This window comes from Trachemys scripta, chromosome 10, assembly GCF_013100865.1.
Source record: "Trachemys scripta elegans isolate TJP31775 chromosome 10, CAS_Tse_1.0, whole genome shotgun sequence".
Lineage (NCBI taxonomy): Eukaryota > Metazoa > Chordata > Testudines > Emydidae > Trachemys > Trachemys scripta.
The window spans coordinates 56,425,360-56,450,033 of record NC_048307.1 but is presented as its reverse complement, the minus strand read 5'-3'; the positions used below and the strand labels follow the sequence as shown (position 1 = coordinate 56,450,033).

Here is a 24,674-nt window from a genome sequence, read left to right as displayed (position 1 = left end):
CGATATCTTTTAAAGGTGGTGGGGGAGGAGAACCTAAAATTGCAAAAGTCAGCCAAGTATATTCTACAAAGAAAAAAAGGAAAAACTTACTGAATGGTATGAATCATCTAGTTACTAGCTTGTTAATTGTCTAGGTAAGATCTGCATATAAAGCAATGATCTCCTACTTTTTTTGCTCCTCCCACGTGATACTAAAGGAGGACAGGAATGTGTTTAGTGATCCATGAGCTTTGCTTCCCAGGCAGCTGTGAATCAGTCCCCTTATTTTTCATCCTACCCTATATCTTCTGAAAGAAAGAAACGGACTTCAATCACCTAATAGTTCTTGGTAGAGGAAAGGAGTCCATTTCTTTGCTTCCAGACATCACAAGAAGTGACCTAAACAGCTCAGCTGGCCCCCAGAGTCTACTAGGGCTTTCAGCCTTGTGCTGTCAAAGCAAAACTGGGGAATTTTCTTGCCCCTTGGAAAGTATGCCCTGAGCAAGTGATTCCTTCACCATACAGCAAGACCCTGAGGAACAGTGGCTGGCAGTGATGATACCTCCAGGAGGTGCTGTAAATTTTAATTAATATTTGTAAAGATTTTTAATATTCATAATGAAAAGAACTATACCAGTGCAAACAGCAATATGTTTATCCTCCTTATAAATGGCTTTACTGTAACTTAATTGCTGAGCATAATAAAATATGTATGCACATCTGAAAATTCAAAATAGCAATGTCTTCATGAACTGGAAGAGTGTGATGAATAAATGCATCTGTTTAGTAGCTCAGAATTCAAATTAGGTGCCCTAGAGCAGCTGGCACCTGAGCAGGGCACTGAAAAGGGACCATTTTCTCTTCTGTTTCACACCTGAATGTGTCCCATGACATTTCCATTCTTTGGTGGTGGTTTCTGTATGTGTTGTAGAGGGTAACTTCAGGCCTCAATATACAGGAAAGTGACATAAAACAGCTACAAAGAAAAGTGGTGTTGCCATGTATGAGACTGAGAGACTGCTTGATTATTCAGAAATGATAAAGCTGTTCTCTCTTATGAAAGGGTATTAACCATTAGAAGAGACAGTAAGAATAGAAAAGCAAGGAAATGAATTAGATAATATGCTTCCTAGTACTGACTCTTAAGATATACCTGTGTGTGTATGTGTGCACATAAGATACTGTTCCCGAGTTAGAGGTTTTCGTTTTAATGAGTGTTCCCTCTTACTCAGCCAATTTCTAGACTGTGCCTTGAGGATTGGTTGGTAACTTTCTCCAAAATATTCATGCGTTGGTGACGACTCTGTATATGTCATTATTTTTCCAAAAATAAATGTGGGGCTAATTGGTGGTGATGATGCGAAATTGTTTACAGGTCTGCAACCTCTTGTTTTTGAGTAATCAATTCTTTTTTTAAAAAGAGATGTAGCTAACACTACTAAAACAAATCTCAAATATTCATCCGTTAACTTTAAAAAGCTATTGATATTTTGCTGTTTATATAAGCAGACTTGCTAGAATTTGATTTTTACTTTTTCATGATTTCAGTGCATATCAATGCTTACTTTTAAGCTTTTTTTTCAATTTTTATCAATTTAAATTTTCATAGATGAAAGAAATTATGGGGAAGTCAGACAATTATTTAATGGCATAGATGTTGAGATTCAAAAAGTTAAATCTTTTTATAACCACTAAAACACACACTGTCAACATTACAGGTCAAAATATACAAACTAATTATCCTTAATTCAAACGCTGATAAATTCTCAAGAATCACTTTTCTTTGCCTCGCTGTAAATTTTGATTATTATCCATGAAAATATTTTGTTATTGGTTTGTGTGTGTACAGTGAAATCTGTGTTTACCGATATTTACTGATAAAAATCTAACCCTTCTGTATAAGTGTCTGTTAACACTGAGCACATCAGCTCTTCAATGAGTTAAATCACTCTAGTTAATAATGAAGTTTCATGGTAGAAATGAGGCAGGAGCATAACAAAAAATAGTTTTCAAACCAAACCACAGTACTGAAATGCATTTTAATAGCTTTCTTCTCCGGATGATTCATTACAAACACTAGTAATGAGAGGAACCTAAGCAAATGTCTCAAATGGTACCTTAATATCCCTCTTCCATTAAGATTTTTTTGTTGTTGATATTGTTAATAACAACTTCTAAATAATAGTTTGTACAACTTGAAGAATTAAAAAAAAAAAAAAAATTAGAACTGGGCAAAGATAGCCAAAAATACCCTCCACAAATAACCACTTTTAAAAATTAACTTGGCTGTGCTTGTTCCCCTGTTTGTGTTCACCTTCCATGAAAATCCATGTGCCTTTACTGGTGTGAATCTTCACTGAACGCCAGTTTCAACATCTACATGAGTGTGTGCATAAGCTGAATTTTAAATCTGTATAAATGAGTATTGGCATAGGAAGCAGTTGTGGTTAGAGAATGAAAACAGCATCCTGGCGCTACTTTGGCCATTCACAATTAATGCAGCTTGAATTGGTACTCTGGAAAATCCAGGGAACTGTTTGCAATCAGAGCAGAGGTATAAAAGTTTGCAAAAATCAATAAATAAAAATTCGCCTCTTGGATGATGATGATGATGATGATGATTGAGGAAATCATGATCTGTGAGTAGAAAGAGGCTAAATCCATTAGATAAATCATTCATGGAAAGTTATTGGTTCAGCTCCATTTATAATAAATGAGTGTGTAAAAAGAACAAAGCAGCAGTTTGAGTTAAGGTGTTTTGAAATGCTGTTTCTCTATTAAGTTTTTATGACAATCCAAGTAGTCTTAGACAAAGCAGCAAAAATTTTACTAGAAAGCTAGTTCCCTAGTACAATTTAAAATAAGTACAGTAACTACTATTTGATAATTTAGAGTGAGTTTGTGCAAGTTTGCGTAGCTAACATACAAAACGTTTGTTATTCAGGCCCCAAATTTAATTGACCTCCACCAGTTGCTGAACCTTGATGGAGAATGTCCTATGAATGCAAAGTATATATTGAGAGAGAGAGAGAAATGAGTATACACTCTTATGTGGCTTTGCAGTATCAATGAATAAGTACTGTGGTTTCTCACCTGTAATCTTTTGTGGTGCCATCATAGATGCTTGCATTTAAACAAACTGAGCTTCGTGTCTGTTCCTTTAGAAGAAATTCACATTTATCAAACAGAAAATGGTGAAATCTGAGAGGATGAACATTCTGACTTGTAAGAGGGAAATGCAAACAATTAACTGTAAACAAAATAAACACTTCATGTGGGAGTAGTAATGGCTGAGCAAGTCAGGCCTGGCTGGGCTGTAAGATTTCATCAGAATTTAACAGACATGACACGCTCTGGAGATAAGAGATTAGATTGTTGGTGCTGTTTGCAAATAGGCAATTATATCATAAAATTATGTCTTATTGATCTCAGTTAAGTTATCAGGTTCAAGACAGATGTTCAGAGCAGAGTTAAATGTAGAGGCTGGATCTTTTTCTAAAAGCTTTATCTACTTTCACAGTGAGCTCTTGGATGTATTCCTGATGTCACTGTAGAAATGCAGGTGGTGGGTAAATGAGGTAGGATTGGATAATACAGGAGGGAAATTCTTGTTTAAAAAAAAAAAAATTGAAACATTTTAAAGACAAAAGTGATCCACCACTTTGGGTTAATTGAACTACATTAGCTATTGTAGTTAAACAGTCACTGCAGTACAGTAAGGAGCATTTTACTGTTCTTTGTCCACTGTCTCTAACTGAGCTACTATAAAAGGGCAGCAAAAGTGTCATGATACTAGAACTGCTTGGTGGTATTAACAGGGAGAGGCGAAATATATATGCATAAAACCACAACTTAATGGTGTTCATTGATTGTATTACTGAAGAGAAAAGGGGGGAAATACTGTAACACATAACAGCATCACAATGGGTCAGATTTTCAAAAGTACTTAGGAACTGAAGTCCCATTGGCTTTCAGTGAGATTTAGGAGCTTTTCAAATACATGATTTAGTCTCCTAAGTCAGCTAGGCAGTTTTGAAAACTTTGCCCATTATCCTAAACTCTATTAACACGGAGATTGTATTAGTAATTTTAATTTGTTAAACTCGCGAGAGTTAATTGTTAAAGTTTCAACAACAATGATGTGGTTATGGGAAGGAGGAGGCATTTTCATCTCTTTTCACATCTCTTTCTGATTGGGGAAAACAGCTTTTGGGCTAAAATTCCTGTGGTTCTAATCAGGATGCTTTTAAGGAAGAGAGAGTAGCTTTTCAGTATGTGATCTTCATGTATTCTATTCAGATTTTGTAAGGGGCCCTACTAAAGCAGAGGTAGGCAACCTATGGCACGCATGTCAAAGGCAGCACGCAAGCTGATTTTCAGTGGCACTCACACTGTCCGGGTCCTGGCCACCAGCAGGGGGCTCTGCATTTTAATTTAATTTTAAATGAAGCTTCTTAAACATTTTAAAAAGCTTATTTACTTTACATACAACAATAGTTTAGTTATATATTATCAACTTAGAGAAAGAGACCTTCTACAAACATTAAAATGTATTACTGGCACGCAAAACCTTAAATTATAGTGACTAAATGAAGACTTGGCACACAACTTCTGAAAGGTTGCTGACCCCGTAATAGAGTACAGAGGCTCCCCGACTTATGCAAGCGTTCTGTTCCGCAATGCCTTACATAAGTCAAATTTTGCATAAGTCGGGAACATATACCCGACAATTACGTGCCCTACCCCCCAACCACCACCACCACATTAAAAAAAAAAAAAAAAAAAAAAAACTTACGGAACTTTTTCCGTAAGTGTGGATTTCTGGAAGTCAGGTTTGCGTAACCCGGGGACCGTGTGTATGTAACATTTAAAATAAACCTCTGAAGTTGTTGGAGAGGGAGGGCCTTCTGAGGACATCTTAAAGGTAGAGCCACCTAAGAGATCTGACATGAATGCACTGCATACAGTTCTTGGAACACGCAATAACAGAGTTAAATGCAACAGCACTTTGGGTTTGATGGTTTTGCATATTAAAATCATTATCTCTGTTTACCCTAATATCCAGTTATTTTTGCTAATATTTTATGGTATTTGGCTTTTCTTACTCACCAATAGCAAGACAGTGAGTAAAGATTTTTTGCACAAATCTCATATAGTATATAGATGATTAGCCACTGATAGATAAGAAATTACTAATTAAACAAGTAATGGAGTGGCTGTTGTTAAAAACAACTCTGAGCTTAGAATTAGTGTCTACTCCTCTGCCCCTCCCAGTTTATATTTGCCTCATAAAGGCACCTGTCACATCTAGATACTTGCTGCATGAAATGTCTATTTTTGTAAATTTCTTGGCAACTTGCCTTGAATAACCACATAGAAGCTCTGATCCTGCAGAGAGGCTCCTGCTTAGCTTTATGAGTGTGAGTTGCCTTGTTGAAGTCAATAGGACAGTTTACTTTTAAACATTTGTATAAGTCTTTGTAGGGCCATAATCAGGAGCGCTGCCAGCTTTTTTGCCACCCTAGGCGGCGGAAGGTCCCGCCCCTGAAATGCTGCCCCTGAAATGCTGCCGCTGGCGGCTGAAGATCCGGCCGCCGCCCCCCAAATGTTAGCGCGCTAGGCGACCGCTTAAGTCGCCTAATGGGTTGCGCCAGCCCTGGCCATAATATTAACATAATTTTAATATTTAGACAGGAACAGTGCATTTTGGTCAGATGCAACACAGTTGTTTGACAAGCCAAAGTTAAATACTTACATGAGTCTTGTGTGAGGATTCACATAATTATAAATTTATAATGCTATAACTCAGCACTTACCTTATTGATGGTTTCTGTGTTTAGAAGAAACATACATTTTGGCATCTGGGCTTACAATTTCATTGTACATTGGTGCAATACAAAGCAGGCAGACTCCGTTAATTTTAAAATATTTTTCATCCATTGACTGACAAATTTTGTATTAATATTTTATATACATTTTTCTGCCCCTAACAAATTTACATAGCTGTTTTGGAAACAAAATAGTCTAGTAAAGTAAGTAATAAAATCTGTCTACTTGGTAACAATAAACTCAATACTGTAAGCAAACTAATCTATTTAGCAGTTTGAATGGTTTGGTGTTCCTTAAAAGAAATGTTACAACTTAACTTTACATTTGAAAGAATCTCATGTTACAGGTTCGGCACTGAGAAATGCATGTGTACCAATGTTTTTATTCATCATATTTATGTCCACCAATCAGGCGTTCTTCATGGGGGAATCATTCCAAAAAGTCCATTTTAGAAAATATGTGGCACCAGTGAAGCTCCTTTGTAAGGGTAATGTCACATTTGTGTCTTCTAGTTGTCAGCAGTTGTAGTACACGGAATAGTTTTGTCTCTTCCCTCTTCTCCTTTGCTTTATAGGCCTATTGCTTAGGAGAGTGTATTCTCACTTATAGACACTAGAGCAAAACTCTCCTTTTATGCAGTGTGGCCTTTCATTTAAAGATTGATTGTAAAAAATTGTCTGTTTTGAACTGTTAGGTTTAGGTGATGTGTTGGGAGGTATTGTTTTACTCAGTCTAGTCTTGCTATTCGCTTTTTCTTTCTCCCATAAGTTTTCTTTCAGAATTATTCTGGTTGCCCTGTAGTTAAGTGGTAATGTAAGACCTTGCAAATTTAAAAAGTTCATTAGTGCTCTTTATGAAACATTGCTGGCTGTTTTTGGTCAGCTTCATCACTATTGTTGAACAATGAACATGATTTGGCCACCTCTTCACTTGAGGTTAAACTGTGTTCAGCACTAGGTCTTTTGCACCTGTTGCTAACTCCTTTATCAGCAACTGACAAATTACAGTCTTGTCCACATAAGGTAAATAACATTTGAAAACTTTGTCTTTGAGTTGGGTTTACATCTTAGGATAAAATCATGGCCTTCTCTACACTGGGAAAACTTATAAAAATATTCCTCCAGTTTTGTAGTATGAAAAAGCAGCTTTATTTTAACAACTGGAACAAATTATTAGATTTGTCACTAAAGTAGAAAATGAGTAATATCCATTTCTATGCCCTGTTCTACCACAGAGAGGAAAGGATGTTTATTGAAAAGTGGTAGGAGCCATAGTGTAGGTGAGGGACCTGCAGCTGGATATATAACACCATTTTGATTAAATTTACTTTTCAGGAGGCTTAACTGAGAGAGTGGTAAAAGTGAGTCTAGCAGCCAGAGCCACCACTCTACGATAGTGCTCTGCAGCAGGTTTTGGAAGCTATGAGAATTTTTTGCTAAATTTTTCCCAATGTAGACACATCCTATGAGTTTGATGATCCTTTCATTGGCCCTGGTATCACAAGTAGCTTAATTGAAGTCAATGTAATTGGTGTAAAAATGGTGTAAGTTAGATGAGAACAAAGCCTTAACCTCAGGTGCATTGTGGGTGTTCATGCAAGAATATAAATGGGGGGTAAAATATTTGTACAAAACCTGATGAAAGTAAAGATTCTTCTTTGAGTTCTGGGTATTCCACATGTGGGTACACATGTGCTTCATGTTTCTGAGATAGGATATTTCTAGCAAGCAGTGTCTGTTGGTCTGCACTTGTGCAGTTGCTGTCCTTGTGCTCTGTACTGAGGGCATAAAGGTCAGTGCGGACTGACAGTTCTCCAGGGCCTTCTCACCACCGCATGGCCTGAGTCAGAATCTTCTGTGTCCAAAGATTCTTCATAGCCTTCTTATATGTAAATATACACTGAAAATAGTTTAGTGTTTTTAATGGATTTTTCCTAGTTGTTATAATGAGCCTAGGATAGTTCCTTCCCTGCCTCAGGTTCCCTACCTTCCTCTCTCCCCTAATTGGGAGAAGAACTATGCCCAGAGTTCTGGAGTTTGTGTGTTCTGCCTGTTCCTTCTCCGTCAGTGGCTAACATCACCACTGCTTTGGGGAGGCTCACATTGCCACCAAGTGCAGTATCTGATGCTCCCCCATCCCCAAACACATGAGGGATGGGAGCCCCGTCTGAGGAAGTAGTTCTTGGATAGGGCCCTACCAAATTCACAGCCATGAAAAATGCATCACGGACCGTGAAATCTGGTCTCTCCCTGTGAAATCTGGTCTTTTGTGTGCTTTTTGCCCTATACGATATCGATTTCACAGGGAAGACCAGAGTTTCTCAAATTGAGGTTCCGACCCAAAAGGGAGTTGCGGGGGGTCACAAAGCCCCATGAATCAGATGAGGAAAGGAGGTGTGACAGTCAGCAGCGACACCTTCCCCCCCCCGCCCTCCTCCCAATAGCTAGCAGCCGTTATGGCAGCCAGCAGCCATTAGGGGGAAGCAAACACCTCAAGTACACAGTAGCCCGAACTTTTCAACTGTCTTCCCTTTCAAGGCCTTAAGGTAGTTGGAGCTGGTCCCAAACTGGTTTTCACTGACCAGATAGCAGATTGGCAGCCACCAATCAAGTGTTAACATGGCAAGGGCCTTTGTCTGAATGTGTATAAAGGATCTGTGAAATTTGTGTAAGACAGAGTTTTTTGTACCAAGGTGCAAAGCTCTCCTTTCTTCTGCAGAATAAAGCAACCTTTTCCTTATCCCTGTCTGGCTGTTATTGGCTCTCAGCTAGGCAGACCCGATATTTCGGTAACAGAGGCATTGCACCCTGGGCATCAGGCGGGTGCTAGCTTTCTATGTAGATAGAATGAAGCCATTACGTAAGTCAACGCAGCTGTTCATGGCAGATAGGATGAAAGGTCACCCTATGTCCATGCGGAGCTGGCAAAGGTACCCCCACCGGCAACTGTAACAGCTCACTCAACTAGAGCACAGGTGCCATTGGCAGCCTTCCTGGCACAGGTGCTGATCCAAGAAATCTGTCAGGCTGCAACCTGGTCGTCAGTCCAAACGTTCGCATCACATTATGCCCTGACCCAGCAAGCTCGAGAAGACGCTGGCTTCGGCAGAGCAGTGCTACAATCTGCAAGGCTGTGAACTCAGAGCCCACCTCCAAAGATTCTGCTTGTGAGTCACCTACCATGGAATCAATGTGAGCAAGCACTACATAAGAACGGCTCTACTGGGTCAGACCAAAGGTCCATCTAGCCCAGTATCCTGTCTACTGACAGTGGCCAATGCCAGGTGCCCCAGAGGTAATGAACAGAACAGGTAATCATCAAGTGATCCATGCCCTGTCGCTCATTCCCAGCTCTGACAAACAGAGGCTAGGGACACCATTCCTGCCCATCCTGGCTAATAGCCATTGATGGACCTATCCTCCATGAATTTATCTAGTTCTTTTTTGAACCCTGTTATGGTCTTCACAACATCCTCTGGCAAGGATTTCCACAGGTTGGCTGTGCATTGTGTGAAGAAATACTTCCTTTTATTTATTTTAAATCTGCTGCCTATTAATTTCACTGAAAGAAGAAAAAACGGTTACCCACTTTTTTGTAACTGTTGTTCTTCAAGCTCTGTTGCTCATGTCCATTCCATTACCTGCCCTCTTGCCCCTCTGTCAGAGTTGTCGGCAAGAAGGAACTGAGAGGGCATAGGGCCTGCAGCGCCTAAATACCAGTTCGTGAATGCGGCACTCAAGGGGGCGACACAGCCGGCCCTATGGATACCGCTAAGGTGAAAATCTCTGATGACCACGACATGGGTGCGCGCGCATACCTACAATGGAATGGACATGAGCAACGCATCTCGAAGAACAACAGTTACAAAAAGGTGGGTAACCATTTTCTTCTGGTTTCTGGACCTCTTAATGAGTATCAATATGTCCTCCAAACAGCATCTGTCCCCTACTGCATCTGTTAACTTGGGAGAGAACAGTAATATCAAACATCCCAACCTGACCCTCTTCTCTTCACAGTATTTGAATGAGCATCAGACTTAGTGTTCATGTTCAGAAGCCATTCAATCTATTATCAATCAAAGCAGAAAAGACTATCAGAAAATGCTATCTAGTTTAACGGCGGTGTTTCTGTACCTGGATGCGACAGAACCAGTTATCTCCAGCATCAGTAGATATCCCAGCTATTTCAGACTATCTCCTGCCCCTGAAGATGTCAGGGATTCCCTTTAGCTACCTAGCAGCAATCGATGCCTTCCATCCTCCAGTAGAAGGCCATTCTGTTTTTTATTCACCCAACAACAGTGGTGCCACAATGGGACCTCAATCTTCTACTCACTACTTACCAACCACACTTAGAACAATTGGCCATGTGTCCCATCTCTCCATTAAGGTCACCTTCCTAGTCGCCATCACATCAGCCAGACAGGTGAGTGAACTAGGAGCTCTTTTGGCTGACTGACCATAGATCATATTTCATAGATTCATATATTCTAGGGCTGGAAGGGACCTCGAGAGGTCATCGAGTCCAGTCCCCTCCCCTCATGGCAGGACCAAATACTGTCTAGACCATCCTTGTTAGACATTCATCTAATCTACTCTTAAATATCTCCAGAGATGGAGATTCCACAACCTCCCTAGGCAGTTTATTCCAGTGTTTAACCACCCTGACAATTAGGAACCTTTTCCTAATGTCCAACCTAAACCTCCCTTGCTGCAGTTTAAGCCCATTGCTGCTTGTTCTATCCTTAGAGGCTAAGATGAACAAGTTTTCTCCCTCCTCCCTATGACACCCTTTTAGATACCTGAAAACTGCTATCATGTCCCCTCTCAGTCTTCTCTTTTCCAGACTAAACAAACCCAATTCTTTCAGCCTTCTTTCATAGGTCATGTTCTCTAGACCTTTAATTATTCTTCTTGCTCTTCTCTGTACCCTCTCCAATTTCTCCATCTTTCTTGAAATGCGGTGCCCAGAACTGGACACAATACTCCAGTTGAGGCCTAACCAGAGCAGAGTAGAGCGGAAGAATGACTTCTCGTGTCTTGCTCACAACACACCTGTTAATGCATCCCAGAATCATGTTTGCTTTTTTTTGCAACAGCATCACACTGTTGACTCATATTTAGCTTGTGATCCACTATAACCCTTAGATCCCTTTCTGCCGTACTCCTTCCCAGACAGTCTCTTCCCATTCTATGTGTGTGAAACTGATTGTTCCTTCCTAAGTGGAGCACTTTGCATTTGTCTTCGTTAAACTTCATCCTGTTTAACTCAGACCATTTCTCCAATTTGTCCAGATCATTTTGAACTCTAACCCTATCCTCCAAAGCAGTTGCAATCCCTCCCAGTTTGGTATCATCTGCAAACTTAATAAGCGTACTTTCTATGCCAATATCTAAGTCATTGATGAAGATATTGGACAGAGCCAGTCCCAAAACAGACCTCTGCGGAACCCCATTTGTTATACCTTTCCAGCAGGATTGGGAACCATTAATAACTACTCTCTGAGTACGATTATCCAGCCAGTTATGCACCCACCTAAGTAGCCCCATCTAAGTTGTATTTGCTTAGTTTATTGATAAGACTATCATGCAAGACTGTATCAAATGCCTTACTAAAGTCTAGGTATACCATATCCACAGCTTCTCCCTTATCCACAAGACTCGTAATTCTATCAAAGAAAGCTACCAGATTGGTTTGACATGTTTTGTTCTTTACAAATCCATGCTGGCTATTCCCTATCACCTTACCACCTTCCAAGTGTTTGCAGATGATTTCCTTAATTACTTGCTCCATTATCTTCCCTGGCACAGAAGTTAAACTAACTGGTCTGTAGTTGTTCTTATTTCCTGGGTTGTTTTTATTTCCCTTTTTATAGATGGGCTCTATATTTGCCCTTTTCCAGTCTTCTGGAATGTCTCCTGTCTCCCATGATTTTCAAAAGATAATAGCTAGAGGCTCAGATACCTCCTCTATTAGCTCCTTGAGTAATCTAGGATGCATTTCATGTGACTTGCAGGCATCTAACTTTTCTAAGTGATTTTTAACTTGTTCTTTTTTTATTTTATCTTCTAAACCTACCCCCTTCCCATTAGCATTCACTATGTTAGACATTCCTTCAGACTTCTCGATGAAGACTGAAACAAAGAAGTCATTAAGCATCTCTGCCTTTCCAAGTTTCCTGTTACTGTTTCTCCCTCCTCACTGAGCAGTGGGCCTACCTGTACTTGGTCTTCCTCTTGCTTCTAATGTATTGATAAAAAGTAGTCTTGTTTCCCTTTATTCCTGTAGCTAGTTTGAGCTCATTTTGTGCCTTTGCCTTTCTAATCTTGCCCCTGAATTCCTGTGTTGTTTGCCTATATTCATCCTTTGTAATTTGTCCTAGTTTCCATTTTTTATGACTCCTTTTTATTTTTAAGATCATACAAGATCTCATGGTTAAGCCAAACTGGTCTTTTGCCACATTTTCTATCTTTCCTACCCAGCGGAATAGCTTGCTTTTGGGCCCTTAATAGTGTCCCTTTGAAATACTGCCAACTCTCCTCAGTTGTTTTTCCCCTCAGTCTTGATACCCATGGGACTTTACCTATCAGCTCTCTGAGCTTACCTATCAGCTCTCTGAGCTTACCAAAATCCGCCTTCCTGAAATCCATTGTCTCTATTTTGCTGTACTTCCTTCTACCCTTCCTTAGAATTGTGAACTCTGATTTCATAATCACTTTCACCCAAGCTGCCTTCCACTTTCAAATTCTCAACGAGTTCCTCCCTATTTGTTAAAATCAAATCTAGAACAGTTTCCCCCCAGTAGCTTTTTCAACCTTCTGAAATAAAAAGTTGTCTGCAATGCAGTCCAAGAGCTTATTGGATTGTCTGTGCCCTGCTGTGTTATTTTCCCAACATATATCTGGATAGTTGAAGTCCCCCATCACCACCAAATCTTGGGCTTTGGATGATTTTGTTAGTTGTCTAAAACAAACCAAAAAAAAAGTGCCTCATCCAACTCTTCCACCTGGTTAGGTGGCCTGTAGTAGACTCCTAGCATGACATCACCCTTGTTTTTTACCCCTTTTAGCCTAACCCAGAGACTCTCAACGCTTCCGTCTCCTATGTCCATCTCCACCTCAGGCCAAGTGTGTACATTATTAATATATAAGGCAACACGTCCTCCCTTTTCCCTTGTCTATCCTTCCTGACCAAGCTGTACCCCTCCACACCAACATTCCAATCATGTGTATTATCCCAACAAGTTTCGGTGATGCCAACAATGTCATAGTTGTACTTATTTATTAGCACTTCCAGATCTTCCTGCTTATTACCCATACTTCTCGCATTTGTATATAGGCATCTAAGATACTGATTTGATCTTGCCTTCCAGTTTTGCCCTGACCCTCCTTTCTCTCTGCCATTATAGCCCACGTTCCCTCCTATTTCCGACCCATCTCCCAGGTCTCCATGTTCTCCACTTACCTGTTCTCCACTTTCCCCCTGACTCAGCTCTAAATTCCTTCTCCTAGGAACGGGGGAAGCTGATATCTGTCTAGTCCCCTAGGAACTGCCTTGAGGGGGAAGGTATGTGATGGGTTATGCAAATCCCACACTGAACCAGCCAGGGTTACCAGACTGTCATGGTGCTACTCAGCCTCACTGCACTACACCTGCACTTGCTGTCAGATACTGACCGAGCAGTTAAAAAGGGAAGAGGACAGCTCAGTCCTGGCTAAGCAGGGAGGAAAACAGACCACCTGTCCATTGCTTTCTAAGGAAAGGACCAGCCCAGAAGCTCTGCAGAGACTACTGACTGCCAGAGCCCTCTAGAGGGAAGGTAGGCCTGGCACAGGACTGTTGGGTTTTTGTTTCATGAAACTATTTGGTTTGCTCCATAAAGACTACTGGTCTCTTTGCTGCCTAGGACAGGCAGAGGAAGCCTAATGAGACTATTGCAGGCATCCCTTACATGTTGGGAGCTGGCTCTGTAGACTTTTGTGCCCTATTTGAGTTTGCCCTGTCATTTGTCTTGGACCCCCAACAGCATGGTCCCACGGTGGCAGAAATGGGCCTGTAGTGGTAACTCCTCTTGTTGTGGGATGAGTACTGTATATGGTTGGAGATTTTTTTTGTTCAAAATCAACATGACTAGAAGTTAACACTATAAATCCAAACTGCCCTTTTACAATACTGACATATTGAGATCTTAAAATGAGGATAATTTACTTTTGGCAGTCATAGGCCTTGTTTACTAGCTGTGAGAGTGGCTATCCAAGTCCAATCTCCTCACAGCATCTTTCAGGGTTGGGACTGCTGGTGTCCTGCTTTTATGTTTCATCCTGCCTATATCGGAATGGGCAAGGAGAGCAGGTCTCTCCTTGAAGCAGAACTGAGTGATCTTTCCTCTCCATCAAGCTTTTGTTTTACATCCCAAATGGAGCAGTATTATAGGGTTCAAATTGATGGGAACCCCAGAATGCACTACATGGGATCTCATCCATTCTTTCAGGAAGAGCAATGTTGTCTTAATTTTCTAGAATGTTCTCTACCCATTTATTCAGTTGCATTACCCATTGATCCCAGTGCCTTCACAATGAGTTACTATTTGTATGTTGATTAGTCATTTGACCATTTCTTTCGGTCAGTGGGAAAAGACTGTCTTATTACTACCAGTCTGTAGAGCACCCAGCATAATCGGGCCCTGATTCATGCTCGAAGCTTTTACCTGCTACCATAATAGGAAATAAAAATAAAACTTGTGCATTTAAAACAAAGCTACATTTTTGTGGAATACTCTTCCTTCCAAAGAGATCCTGTTTTCAGATGCAGTCTACATTTTGAAGTCTAAACTGGCTAAGTTTTTTGTCTACCGAATAGTTAAGTCTTTACTAGGTTAACTTTTTAAAATGTTGTAGTAGAATACTTGTGAATGTCACTATGTCGGACTGTAATCCTACAAGCTGAATGGGTTCAATCAGTTATCAACTACATAGCTAGTAATTGCCTTAAAATAAGTGACCAAAGATGATAAATGAGAGCCACACATAGATGAGGTGACATCAAAGGTCTTTTCAGTTAGAGGCTAGTTTTCATCTTTGCATCTGATTTATGTGGCTTAGAAAGAGAACACTGTTGGAATAGCCTCTGTATTTTTTTTTTAAATATGACCATAAGTGATGTTTTTGGACAATGTTTAAATTACTCCATAGAGAGGAAAGGGGTCCATTCTCACTGAAATTCATGCATATTAACATTAAGTGGAATTGTATGTATGTTGGAAGGAATATTCCCAAATTTTCATTGAAAGTGGAACTACTAATATTTTTCAGTTTATTGCATAAATCTTACTGCTTTCTCAATGATAAAACTAGATTAAACTTTTAGAACAATATACCTGCAGAATATCTGGATAATAATTCTTCAAGTAGTGTCCCTGTGGATGCTCCACTTCAGGTTTTTTACTCCCCGATTGTAGTCCCCAACTCCCCAAGAAGGAAGAAGGGATCACAATAGTAAAGGTCACTTACAACACAAACCATGAAGCGAGAGAGAGAGAGAGAGAGAGTGTGTGTGTTTCACCTTTCTTCTCCCACTAGGCAGAATTAAAATATCACACAGTTATTTGGGAGAGTAACTACAGGACATGGTAATGGTGACCAGGAACCTTTTTTTAATGTGTGGACACTGATACTGGAGAGCTGAAAGAGTTTCTCTAGGAATAAGATTTAAACTCTTCACTATAAAAACTTTCTCAGCTAGTCATCTGCAGTGCAGTACTAACTACAGCATATGTATAGTAAATAGTCCCAGAATGAGATAAGCATGATTTGCACCTACAGTATATCAGATTCAGAATACTAAAATTCTATTTACAATCAAGTAGAATGAGAGTCTGAAATTCTTTCATTGCACTCTAATAAAGTGTTGTTCAAGATATAATGAAGGTTTCTATTTCAGTCTGACTTGAACTTAACTACTGAGACCAGACACTGAGGCCTCATCTGCCTGTAATTCATGGACAAAAGTTTAATATTAAGCATAGCGCATGATCACTGTACATATACATATACAGTAAGGTCTTGTGTCAGAATGCTAGCTGACTAACTTAATTCTGTCTCTTTGTACAACGTCTTATCATGTGAACAGTTCTAGGACTAACACGAAGTATAAAGAAATAATGTGCTTAAGATAGAATGACCATTTTTCTTTCATTCTTCTATTGCTGTTTGCTTTGCCATCACCTAGATTTCTTGGCTCTTACACTAGCTATGACTACTTGAAAAGGAACATCAAGTGGTAAGATTGCCGTTGATGTGAGGATGTTTTAAGGTGTCCTCTCACTGTTACATTTCTCACAGGCATTATGTGCACCTAAAATTTTAAACACAATGATTTTGAAAGTAAATTTAAGTTACGATAGCCAAAAACTATAGGTATTTTTGGAAATTGGCCATTTCCTGAAATATCATGTGTGAGAAATATTTGAAATTTAAGTTTAAATTGCCTGCTTATTTAACTAGCTAAAATTTATGCACATAAAGCTAGTGAAGCTTAAGCTGATTGCATTTATAATTAAGATGGCATTGCTGAAATATCGGGTGTATTTAGAAGAGTTCTGACAGAAATCAGTCTTTCTATTGCACATCCAATTTATGCTTTTTTTTAAAAAAACTAGATAATTTAAAATTAAACTTTTTTTTAATACCTACCTAAATAATAGCACAGTTCCTCAATTGAAAAACCACCCAAACTAAATTGAAAACAAAGGATTTAGAGCTAAACATTACAAAAATACACCCAAAATGTCATCTGCCTTTTCTTTGCCATCTTTTGGTTTGTGTTACTAATCTTTTTAAAGATTCAGTGTTGTCTTGAAATCTCTTGTGCTTATAAATGAATGTTTTGTACTTAGGACTGGATGTTATACAGAAACTGTTAATGTTCATAGGAAGAGATGAAAATTAGGTATTATAGAAGAAGAAATAGTGGTGAATTCAGGAACTTAAAACTTTTGTAAAATTGGATGAGTCAGCCTATTGTTTTTCTTTTCTTTCCAACAGGGGGAAGCCTACTGATGCTGAGCCCACAGATAGACCTGGTGGTGAAAAGCGCTATGAGCCAGTTTCTCAAGTTACTCCTCCTCCCCCACCTCCAGTACAGTATACTCAACCTCAGTCGATTAATAACCCTGTCGTACTTCTTCAGGCACATCCCAAGTCTGCACTTTCTGAGGGTATGAAATCTGAATGTTGGCATGTCTAATAGAAAGCAGTGTTGAATTTATGCGAGTGTTCTATTTGCCTAGTTTCCTATTCATAGATTCATAGATTCATAGATTGTTGTAGCCAGCATCGCAAGATATTTACATTAAAATTTCATATGTCCTAAAGATTCATATGTCCCTTCATGCTTCAACCACCATTCCAGAAGACATGCTGATGACATGTTCTGCTCGATAACAATCCAAAGCAGAGAGGACCGACGCATGATCATTTTCATCATCTGAGTCAGATGCCACCAGCAGAAGTTTGATTTTTTTATTTTTATTTTTATTTTTTTTTTGGGTGGTTTGGGTTCTGTAATTTTCGCATTGGAGTGTTACTCTTTTAAGACATCTGAAAGCATGCTCCACACCTCGTCCCGCTCAGATTTTGGAAGGCATTTCAGATTCCTAAACCTTGGGTCGAGTGCTGTATCTATACTTAGAAATCTCACATTGGTACCTTCTTTGTGTTTTGTCAAATCTGCAGCAAAAGTGTTCTTAAAACGAACATGTGCTGGGTCATCATCCGAGACTACTATAACATGAAATGTATGGCAGAATGTGGGTAAAACAGAGCAGGAGAGACATACAGTTCTTCCCCAAGGAGTTCAGTCAGAAATTTAATTAACACATTATTTTTTTAACGAGCATCATCAGCATGGAAGCATGTCCTCTGGAATGGTGGCCGAAGCATCAAGGGGCATGTCAATGTTTAGCATATCTGGCGCACAAATACCTTGCGACGCCAGCTACTAAAGTGCCATGTGAATGCCTGTTCTCACTTTCAGGTGACGTATAAGAAGCAGTCAGCAGTATTTCCTGTAAATGTAAACAAACTTGTTTGTCTTAGCAATTGGCTGAACAAAAAGTAGGACTGAGTGGACTTGTAGGCTCTAAAGTTTTACATTGTTTTGTTTTTGAGTGCAGTTATGTAACAAAAATAATTCTACATTTGTAAGTTACACTTTCACGGAAAAGATTGCACTACAGTACTTGTATGAGGTGAATTGAAAAATACTATTTCTTTAGTTATTTTTACAGTACAAATATTTGTAATAAAAATAATATAAAGTGAGCACTGTACACTTTGTATTCGGTGTTGTAATATAAATCAATATATTTGAAAATGTAGAAAAACATAAACAAATAATAAATTTCAATTGGTATTCTATTGTTTAACAGTGTGATTAATCATGATTAATTTTTTAAATTGCAGTTAACTTTTTTGTAGTTAATCTACAGCCCTACTGCAAATAAAAAATGTTCATAATAGACCTAAGTGTTTGAGCTGTAAAATTGAATATTAAGGCTTACATATTATGGATTTTTTTCATGTTTTGTTTTCCATTTTGTGTTACAGTTAACTCTGTGTCCGTAGATTTCCAGAATTTCACAGTGCCCAAGCCTGACCCACCTCCATCTCAAAATAAACCAGCAACTTTCAGATCTTCCAACCGAGAGGACACTGTGCAATCTACCTTCTATCCTCAGAAAAGCTTCCCTGACAAGAGTCCAATTAATGGAACTGAGCAGACTCAGAAAACAGTCACCCCGGCTTATAATCGCTTTACAACGAAGCCTTACACAAGTGCTGCCAGGCCATTTGAGCGAAAGTTTGAAAGTCCTAAATTCAACCACAATCTACTGCCAAATGAAACTCAACATAAACCAGAGTTGCCCTCAAAGGCTCCAAATTCTCCTCAACCAATTTTAAAAGCACATAGCTCATTGCAGCCTTCTGAGTTTGACAGTGGAATGGATACATTCTCCACGCAGGCAGACAAGCCTAAATATCAACCAAATAACATTAATGCTGTGCCTAAAGCCATTCCTGTAAGGTAAGATATTTTTTTTTCTTTTATACGTTTTTAAAAATGGAGTTGCTTGTGAAATTGCAGTTTTTTAGGCAGTGTGTCCAGTCCTGGGTGAATTGCTGTTAGTTTGCCCAGACTCTCTAATCCAAAAACCAGGATGCATCTCCTGGGACTAACACTGGAGGCTTTTGGGGAGATGTGGGGTGTCCTGTCTGCCTGTATCCTACTTTTTAATAATGAAGTTGCGTTCTTATCTTATGTCTTTTAGTAAAAAATTAACACGTGTCTTGCTCTAAACAACTCCTTTCCAGAAGCTGAAATTACTGAATTATTAATGTCACAACTTAATATTGTAAATTCAGTGGGAGTGGTCTTGTATGTGTTGAGGAGGCTATATTTTTATTTCAGGTCAATTTTTAAAAGCACTCTTTTTAAAAGAGATCAGTCATTTCAACAACTCTGTTCTACCTGCTATGAAACCAAACAAACTGTTTAAGAGTAAGCTGCAATTACCCATTCTCAAATTATGGAGCTACCATAAAACTGAAAATCCACTCATCTATAAGGGGCATACTTTTAGCAAACTTGAGCATTTCCTCAATTTATTTGTTTTAAAATAGGGTATGTGTTTGTAAAATCTTTGCAAAATATTTTCTCATTTGCCATGTTATGTGATCATAATGTATGATTCAAATTTGAAATAGTTTTTACTGTTTTTTAAAATTCAGTAATGCAACATAAGAATGAGCAGTTTGCGCTAAAGCAGTTGGGCTTTTTTTTATGCCATGAGAAGCTGAGCTGATACTGATTTGTTAAATTGGTCTCTTTCCAAAAGAAATGAGTGCTTCTGAAATTGACGCAAAATCAACTTAAGTACAATAAACCTCCCGATAAAATGTGAGTTTTTTTCCAGTCCTCCGCAACATTCATTTCACAGCCTGGAAAATGGCAGGATTCTAAGTGGTATTTGTTGATGCTATAGAAGTTAAGGCTGACAAATTGTCCTTTCTTAAAGATAAGTGAAAGAAAAGTCTCAGTGAGGTTCATATAAGAATTATCAACATAATACATCTGCTTTGTGTTTTTATATGATACTAAACTCATGACAAATGTGGTGCTGGAACAACAGAATTCTAGTAAATTTTAGTCCTCTTATGCTGAGCTCTGTAGTTGGGGTAACTATCCTAAAACAACCCTAAAAACTGAACATTTGAAAACCTAACTAGTTCTGAGTGGTCCAAAATCTCTAGTTAACTGATGCCGTTGATAAATTTCCGAGTTAATTTTTTTGTGGCTACAGCAGAAATGCATCTTCATTTATCCTCTCTCTCAAAAGATAAGCAAAAATTACACTATTCCATTTGACGTATTTTTTAGTTGAGACTGATTACACTTTAAGAGGGCTAGCCTGCATAATGTAACCATTGCATTGGTAAATTAATTCAAAATACAGTGTGTGCTACTGATTTTGGGGGAGGTATATAAAACTGCTGTGCTTAATCTATGTATCTCACATTTAGCCCTTCAGCACTAGAGGATGACGAGGAGGAGGATGGACACACTGTAGTAGCCACAGCAAGAGGTGTTTTTAACAGCAATGGTGGTGTATTAAGCTCCATAGAGACAGGAGTTAGTATAATTATACCACAAGGAGCCATTCCAGAGGGAATAGAGCAAGAAATCTATTTCAAGGTCTGCAGAGATAATAGTATCCTCCCACCTTTAGACAAAGAGAAAGGTAAGAGTTGTCTTTGTATCTTAATATACCATCTAATGTTATTATCTAAGCACTGACTGCAAAACATTGGAAGACATGGTCTCTGCCCCCAAGAAGCTCACCAACTAGAAATACAGAGGAAGTAGTATTCTGTTCAATTATATTTTCAGGTGGGAGAATAATTCAGGGTGGCTCCATTTTGACTATAATTTTTAATATCGAAGTATGTTGACATGCACAAATTAAATTTTAATATACTTTGAAAATAATTTTTTTAAGTGACTTTCATTGCTGCATTATCTCTATAGTCAGTGAATGGGTGTATTCTGGTCTGCCAGGTTAATGTTTCCTCACATGATATAGGACTGAAAGCATTATACAATTTATCTTTTTAAAAATTAAATGAAGTGTTAGCCAAATACATTGAGAAAATTTACCTCAAATGCTGGACGTTTCAAAGACCTAATAACGGGCAAATGTTTTCTGTCCTTCTTTGCATTATAAAAATAAGTGTGAGGTAGAAAATACTCAAGCAAATGAGATTTTTTGACTTGGTTTTCAGACAAGCCAGATGATGCAATCACTGAATGACTTGCCGTTTTCTAAAACACACACTTTTACTGTGTATTAAAGTGGCAAGTAGTACAGCATATAACCTAGGAATATCTTTTTATTGTAGTCAGTTTGTTTTTTCAATAGTCACTCCAGAACCTAGACAAATGGAAACTAGTAGTCCTTTAAACGTATACTATACGTGTCTCATTTATGTAAGTTAAGGAGAAGTTGTTCTCGCCTTCAGGACTTCAATTTCAGGAATTTACAATTGAGGCACTGTATTGGTACTTTGCGGCACAAGGTTCAAAGCAACTCTAGACCTATCATCTGAATATGGGTTGTTTAGCTGAGGAGCGTGTTCTCATTACCATCTTGAGCAGCTAAATGCAAAAATAAAAACTCTCAATTCCTTGTACCATGTCTTTTGACTGTTAAGAGAGGGCTGGGCTCTTAGGCAACTATTTGCTAGCTCAGCTATCACGTTCAACAAGTGACTTTTTGGGTTCTTGCTTCAACCCTGTGCATTCCCTTGTCAGCACTAAGATGGTTGACATCCTAATGGATAAACTACCACTAGCAGTAGCATGAGCAAAGCTGTGGTGTTGGCAAGGCACTGCGAGGTTCACGTTTGTACTTCTGGTATAGCACACATTTGTAGTCAAATAGTCTGGCTTGTCTGGCCCTATGCCTTTCTTTTTGTAATATGATCCAGTCCAGTTGAAATTCACTGGAGTATGGTAATAGGAAAGGCAACCAGAAACAACCTTGCTGAGTAGCTCTGTTTTATTTTCAAGGCTAAATTTTCAAAGGTTTTATAAATTAATTTCTTCATATTTTGCTCTTGTTGGTGTATGAAGAAATATTGAATGTATTTTAAGGAGTACAGGTTTCCACTGATAACCTTTTATTTTTGTTTCTCTTTAACTGTAGGAGAAACACTGCTTAGCCCGTTGGTAATGTGTGGGCCCCACGGACTAAAATTCCTGAAGCCAGTGGAGCTGCGCTTACCACATTGTGCGTCTATGACCCCTGATGGTTGGTCTTTTGCTCTAAAATCCTCCGACTCCTCGTCGGGTATGCTGTCCTCCCTCTGTCCTTTTGGGGCTTTTGGGTGCTATCGTGTAATTTAAGATCACTTGGCTAAAGGTGACAATGTGTAATATATAACTCAATCATTGTATTTGTGTCAGACTCTCCATTTCACTTTCATTACTCATGGTGCAAATTCATGGCTAAAATCGTGGTTGACAAACCAAGATGGTAAAGAAAAATACAGTATTATATTATCTACCTTATCCGTGGTCCGTTAAATAGCATCATACTTTCCACTTTTTCTTCTTCCTTGAGGACTGTTACAGCTGCAAACACTTTTTTAAAATTGTAAATTTGCACTAAAATAAATTTGGGGGGGGGGAATGATTATGTACCCCTAATTGGCTTTTATACCACAAACTCATGTCTTCTGCTTAATTGGCCATATAGTACTTTGGCAAATTGTAAGTTTAACTTCTGCACTCCTAAATCATGACTTATTACATGTTAACTGTTTTCATATTTGCAAGTTGATGCTTACAATCAGACCATTTAAGAAAACTACAGTGTTTGCCTGTAAAAGCATTTTATAGTTCATTCTAATATGGCTGGATTTTCCATACAACTTTCTTGCTTGCTTCCACCTGTTTCTTCACCAACCTCCTTTTTGCACCCAGAATTATGGAGAGAGGCTTTTCCTAGTTGAAGTTGCAACCAGGTTTCAGTTTTGTATGCCTGTTCTTTTTTCCTGTACGCTCACTACCACTTTCACCCCCTTACTTGGAACAGAGAAAACATTGTTGGCTGAAATTCTGGGTGATCAGTATTAGGCTGAAGTCGAATTTTTATGTAAGTTTCAAGCAATTTCATGAAATGTCTCAAGTTACAGCAATTTAAAAATTAATATCTGCACATTTGAAGAAAGCCAAGGTTTTATTCAGCTACTTTCTAACATTACAATAGAAGGATTTACACCTCTAATGTGTACATATAATCTGTATATAATAATTTAAACACAGTACTTATGTATAGAGTATTTAAAACAAAATGTATTGTCATTAATGTATCTATACCTGTCAACAATGCGTTGACACTGAAAGATTAGAGCATCAGTTTTGATGATGGGCATCTGATTTAGAGAAATCAACATTTGGATGGTTTTTATACTATTATATGCATGTGTTCCATACATCTACTTAACTGTATGTACATATTTGAAATGTTAAAACATTGATACTTAAGTGGCGGGGACCCAAAAAACACCATCACAACTACATAAAACTTTTTAAAAAGCACTCATATTTTGTAACTGAAAAATCTATTCATGAATTTACTTGAAATGAAAGGAGAAACACTAGTCCTCCCAAATAGTAATCAAAACTTCTTTAAGACAGATCGTTTTCCTCTCCTAAATTAGCCTGTGTTTGTGTGTGAGAAAGAGAGAGAGAAAGCATATACAAGTACTAACACTTTCTGTATTGGAGTTATAACACAACATTTTATTCTGTTTAACTGAAATGGGATGTATCAGTAATCTTGCTTTTTGAGACAATTTCAGAATTAGGCAATTTTGTCTTCTGATATGTAAGTAGACCATACTGTGTCTTAAATAAATATTTGTTTTCTCTTTTTAAATTAGCTGGTTACAGGACTCTGATTTTTCAGGTGCCTTTATAGCAATGGTTTGCAACACTATGGTGCTTTTTCTATTCAATCTTTTGCTTGATCTCAGCTTTTTGCTCAGTCTCAGTTGTTTCCATGTCCTGTTCTTTAAATGAACATTTAATTACATATACTGACCTACTCTCTGCTACACTTAAGTCAGAAATACTTGTATATTATCCCTAAAACATCTGAAATTCTTGGTTAATCTCATTTTAACTTTTGAGTGGAGAGAATTTAAATTGCATCTTTAAATGACTAACAGTACATTCATTTCCTTTTATATTACACTTGTTGCACTGTATTAGTTTGATATTGTACGGTCATTACTTCAAAGGATTTAAATGCCCAAATTATGGGAAAGTAGTCGTATCTTCAACTTGTGGAGTAACAGTTATAGGTTGTATTGGTTAGAATCTAATCTACACCATAGGTGTGTTTTAAAATGTTTTAGATTGCCTCATCTGTGAGATAAAAACCTACCCTTATTACAATCTAATTTTTGACCTTTTGCAAATTATTCAGGTATTTTACAAAGACTCAGGTTTCCATATTGAATGGAATTAATGTATGTACAGAACTGAAAATCCTCCAGCAGCACTAAACTTCTATTTGAGAACAGTTTTAAATAATTAGCATTTGTTGGCTGCAATCAGTTGATTTGTTTTTAAATTCTATAAATACACATGACAACCCTAGGCCATTTTTACTTTTTCCAGTTTCCACATCAGGTGTTATCATTTTAGCACATTGTGTAATTCATAAAAAGAAGAACAGGAGTACTTGTGGCACCTTAGAGACTAACAAATTTATTAGAGCATAAGCTTTCGTGGACTACAGC

At 38.3% G+C, this 24,674-nt stretch overlaps 1 protein-coding gene across 4 annotated transcripts in view; it reads left to right on the top strand.

Annotated features, from left to right (window-relative positions):
* Nucleotides 1-24,674, top strand: part of TJP1 (tight junction protein 1) — a 96,138-nt gene that overhangs the window by 63,591 nt on the left and 7,873 nt on the right. For 2 of the 4 annotated variants that reach the window (XM_034784466.1, XM_034784464.1), the window contains 4 exons: nucleotides 16,851-17,023; nucleotides 18,414-18,891; nucleotides 20,388-20,605; nucleotides 22,070-22,153. In XM_034784466.1, the coding sequence (XP_034640357.1) occupies nucleotides 16,851-17,023; nucleotides 18,414-18,891; nucleotides 20,388-20,605; nucleotides 22,070-22,153 (953 nt within the window). Of the gene's footprint in view, nucleotides 1-16,850; nucleotides 17,024-18,413; nucleotides 18,892-20,387; nucleotides 20,606-22,069; nucleotides 22,214-24,674 lie in introns of all 4 variants that reach the window. The other 2 variants (XM_034784465.1, XM_034784462.1) reach the window with 2 other exon arrangements.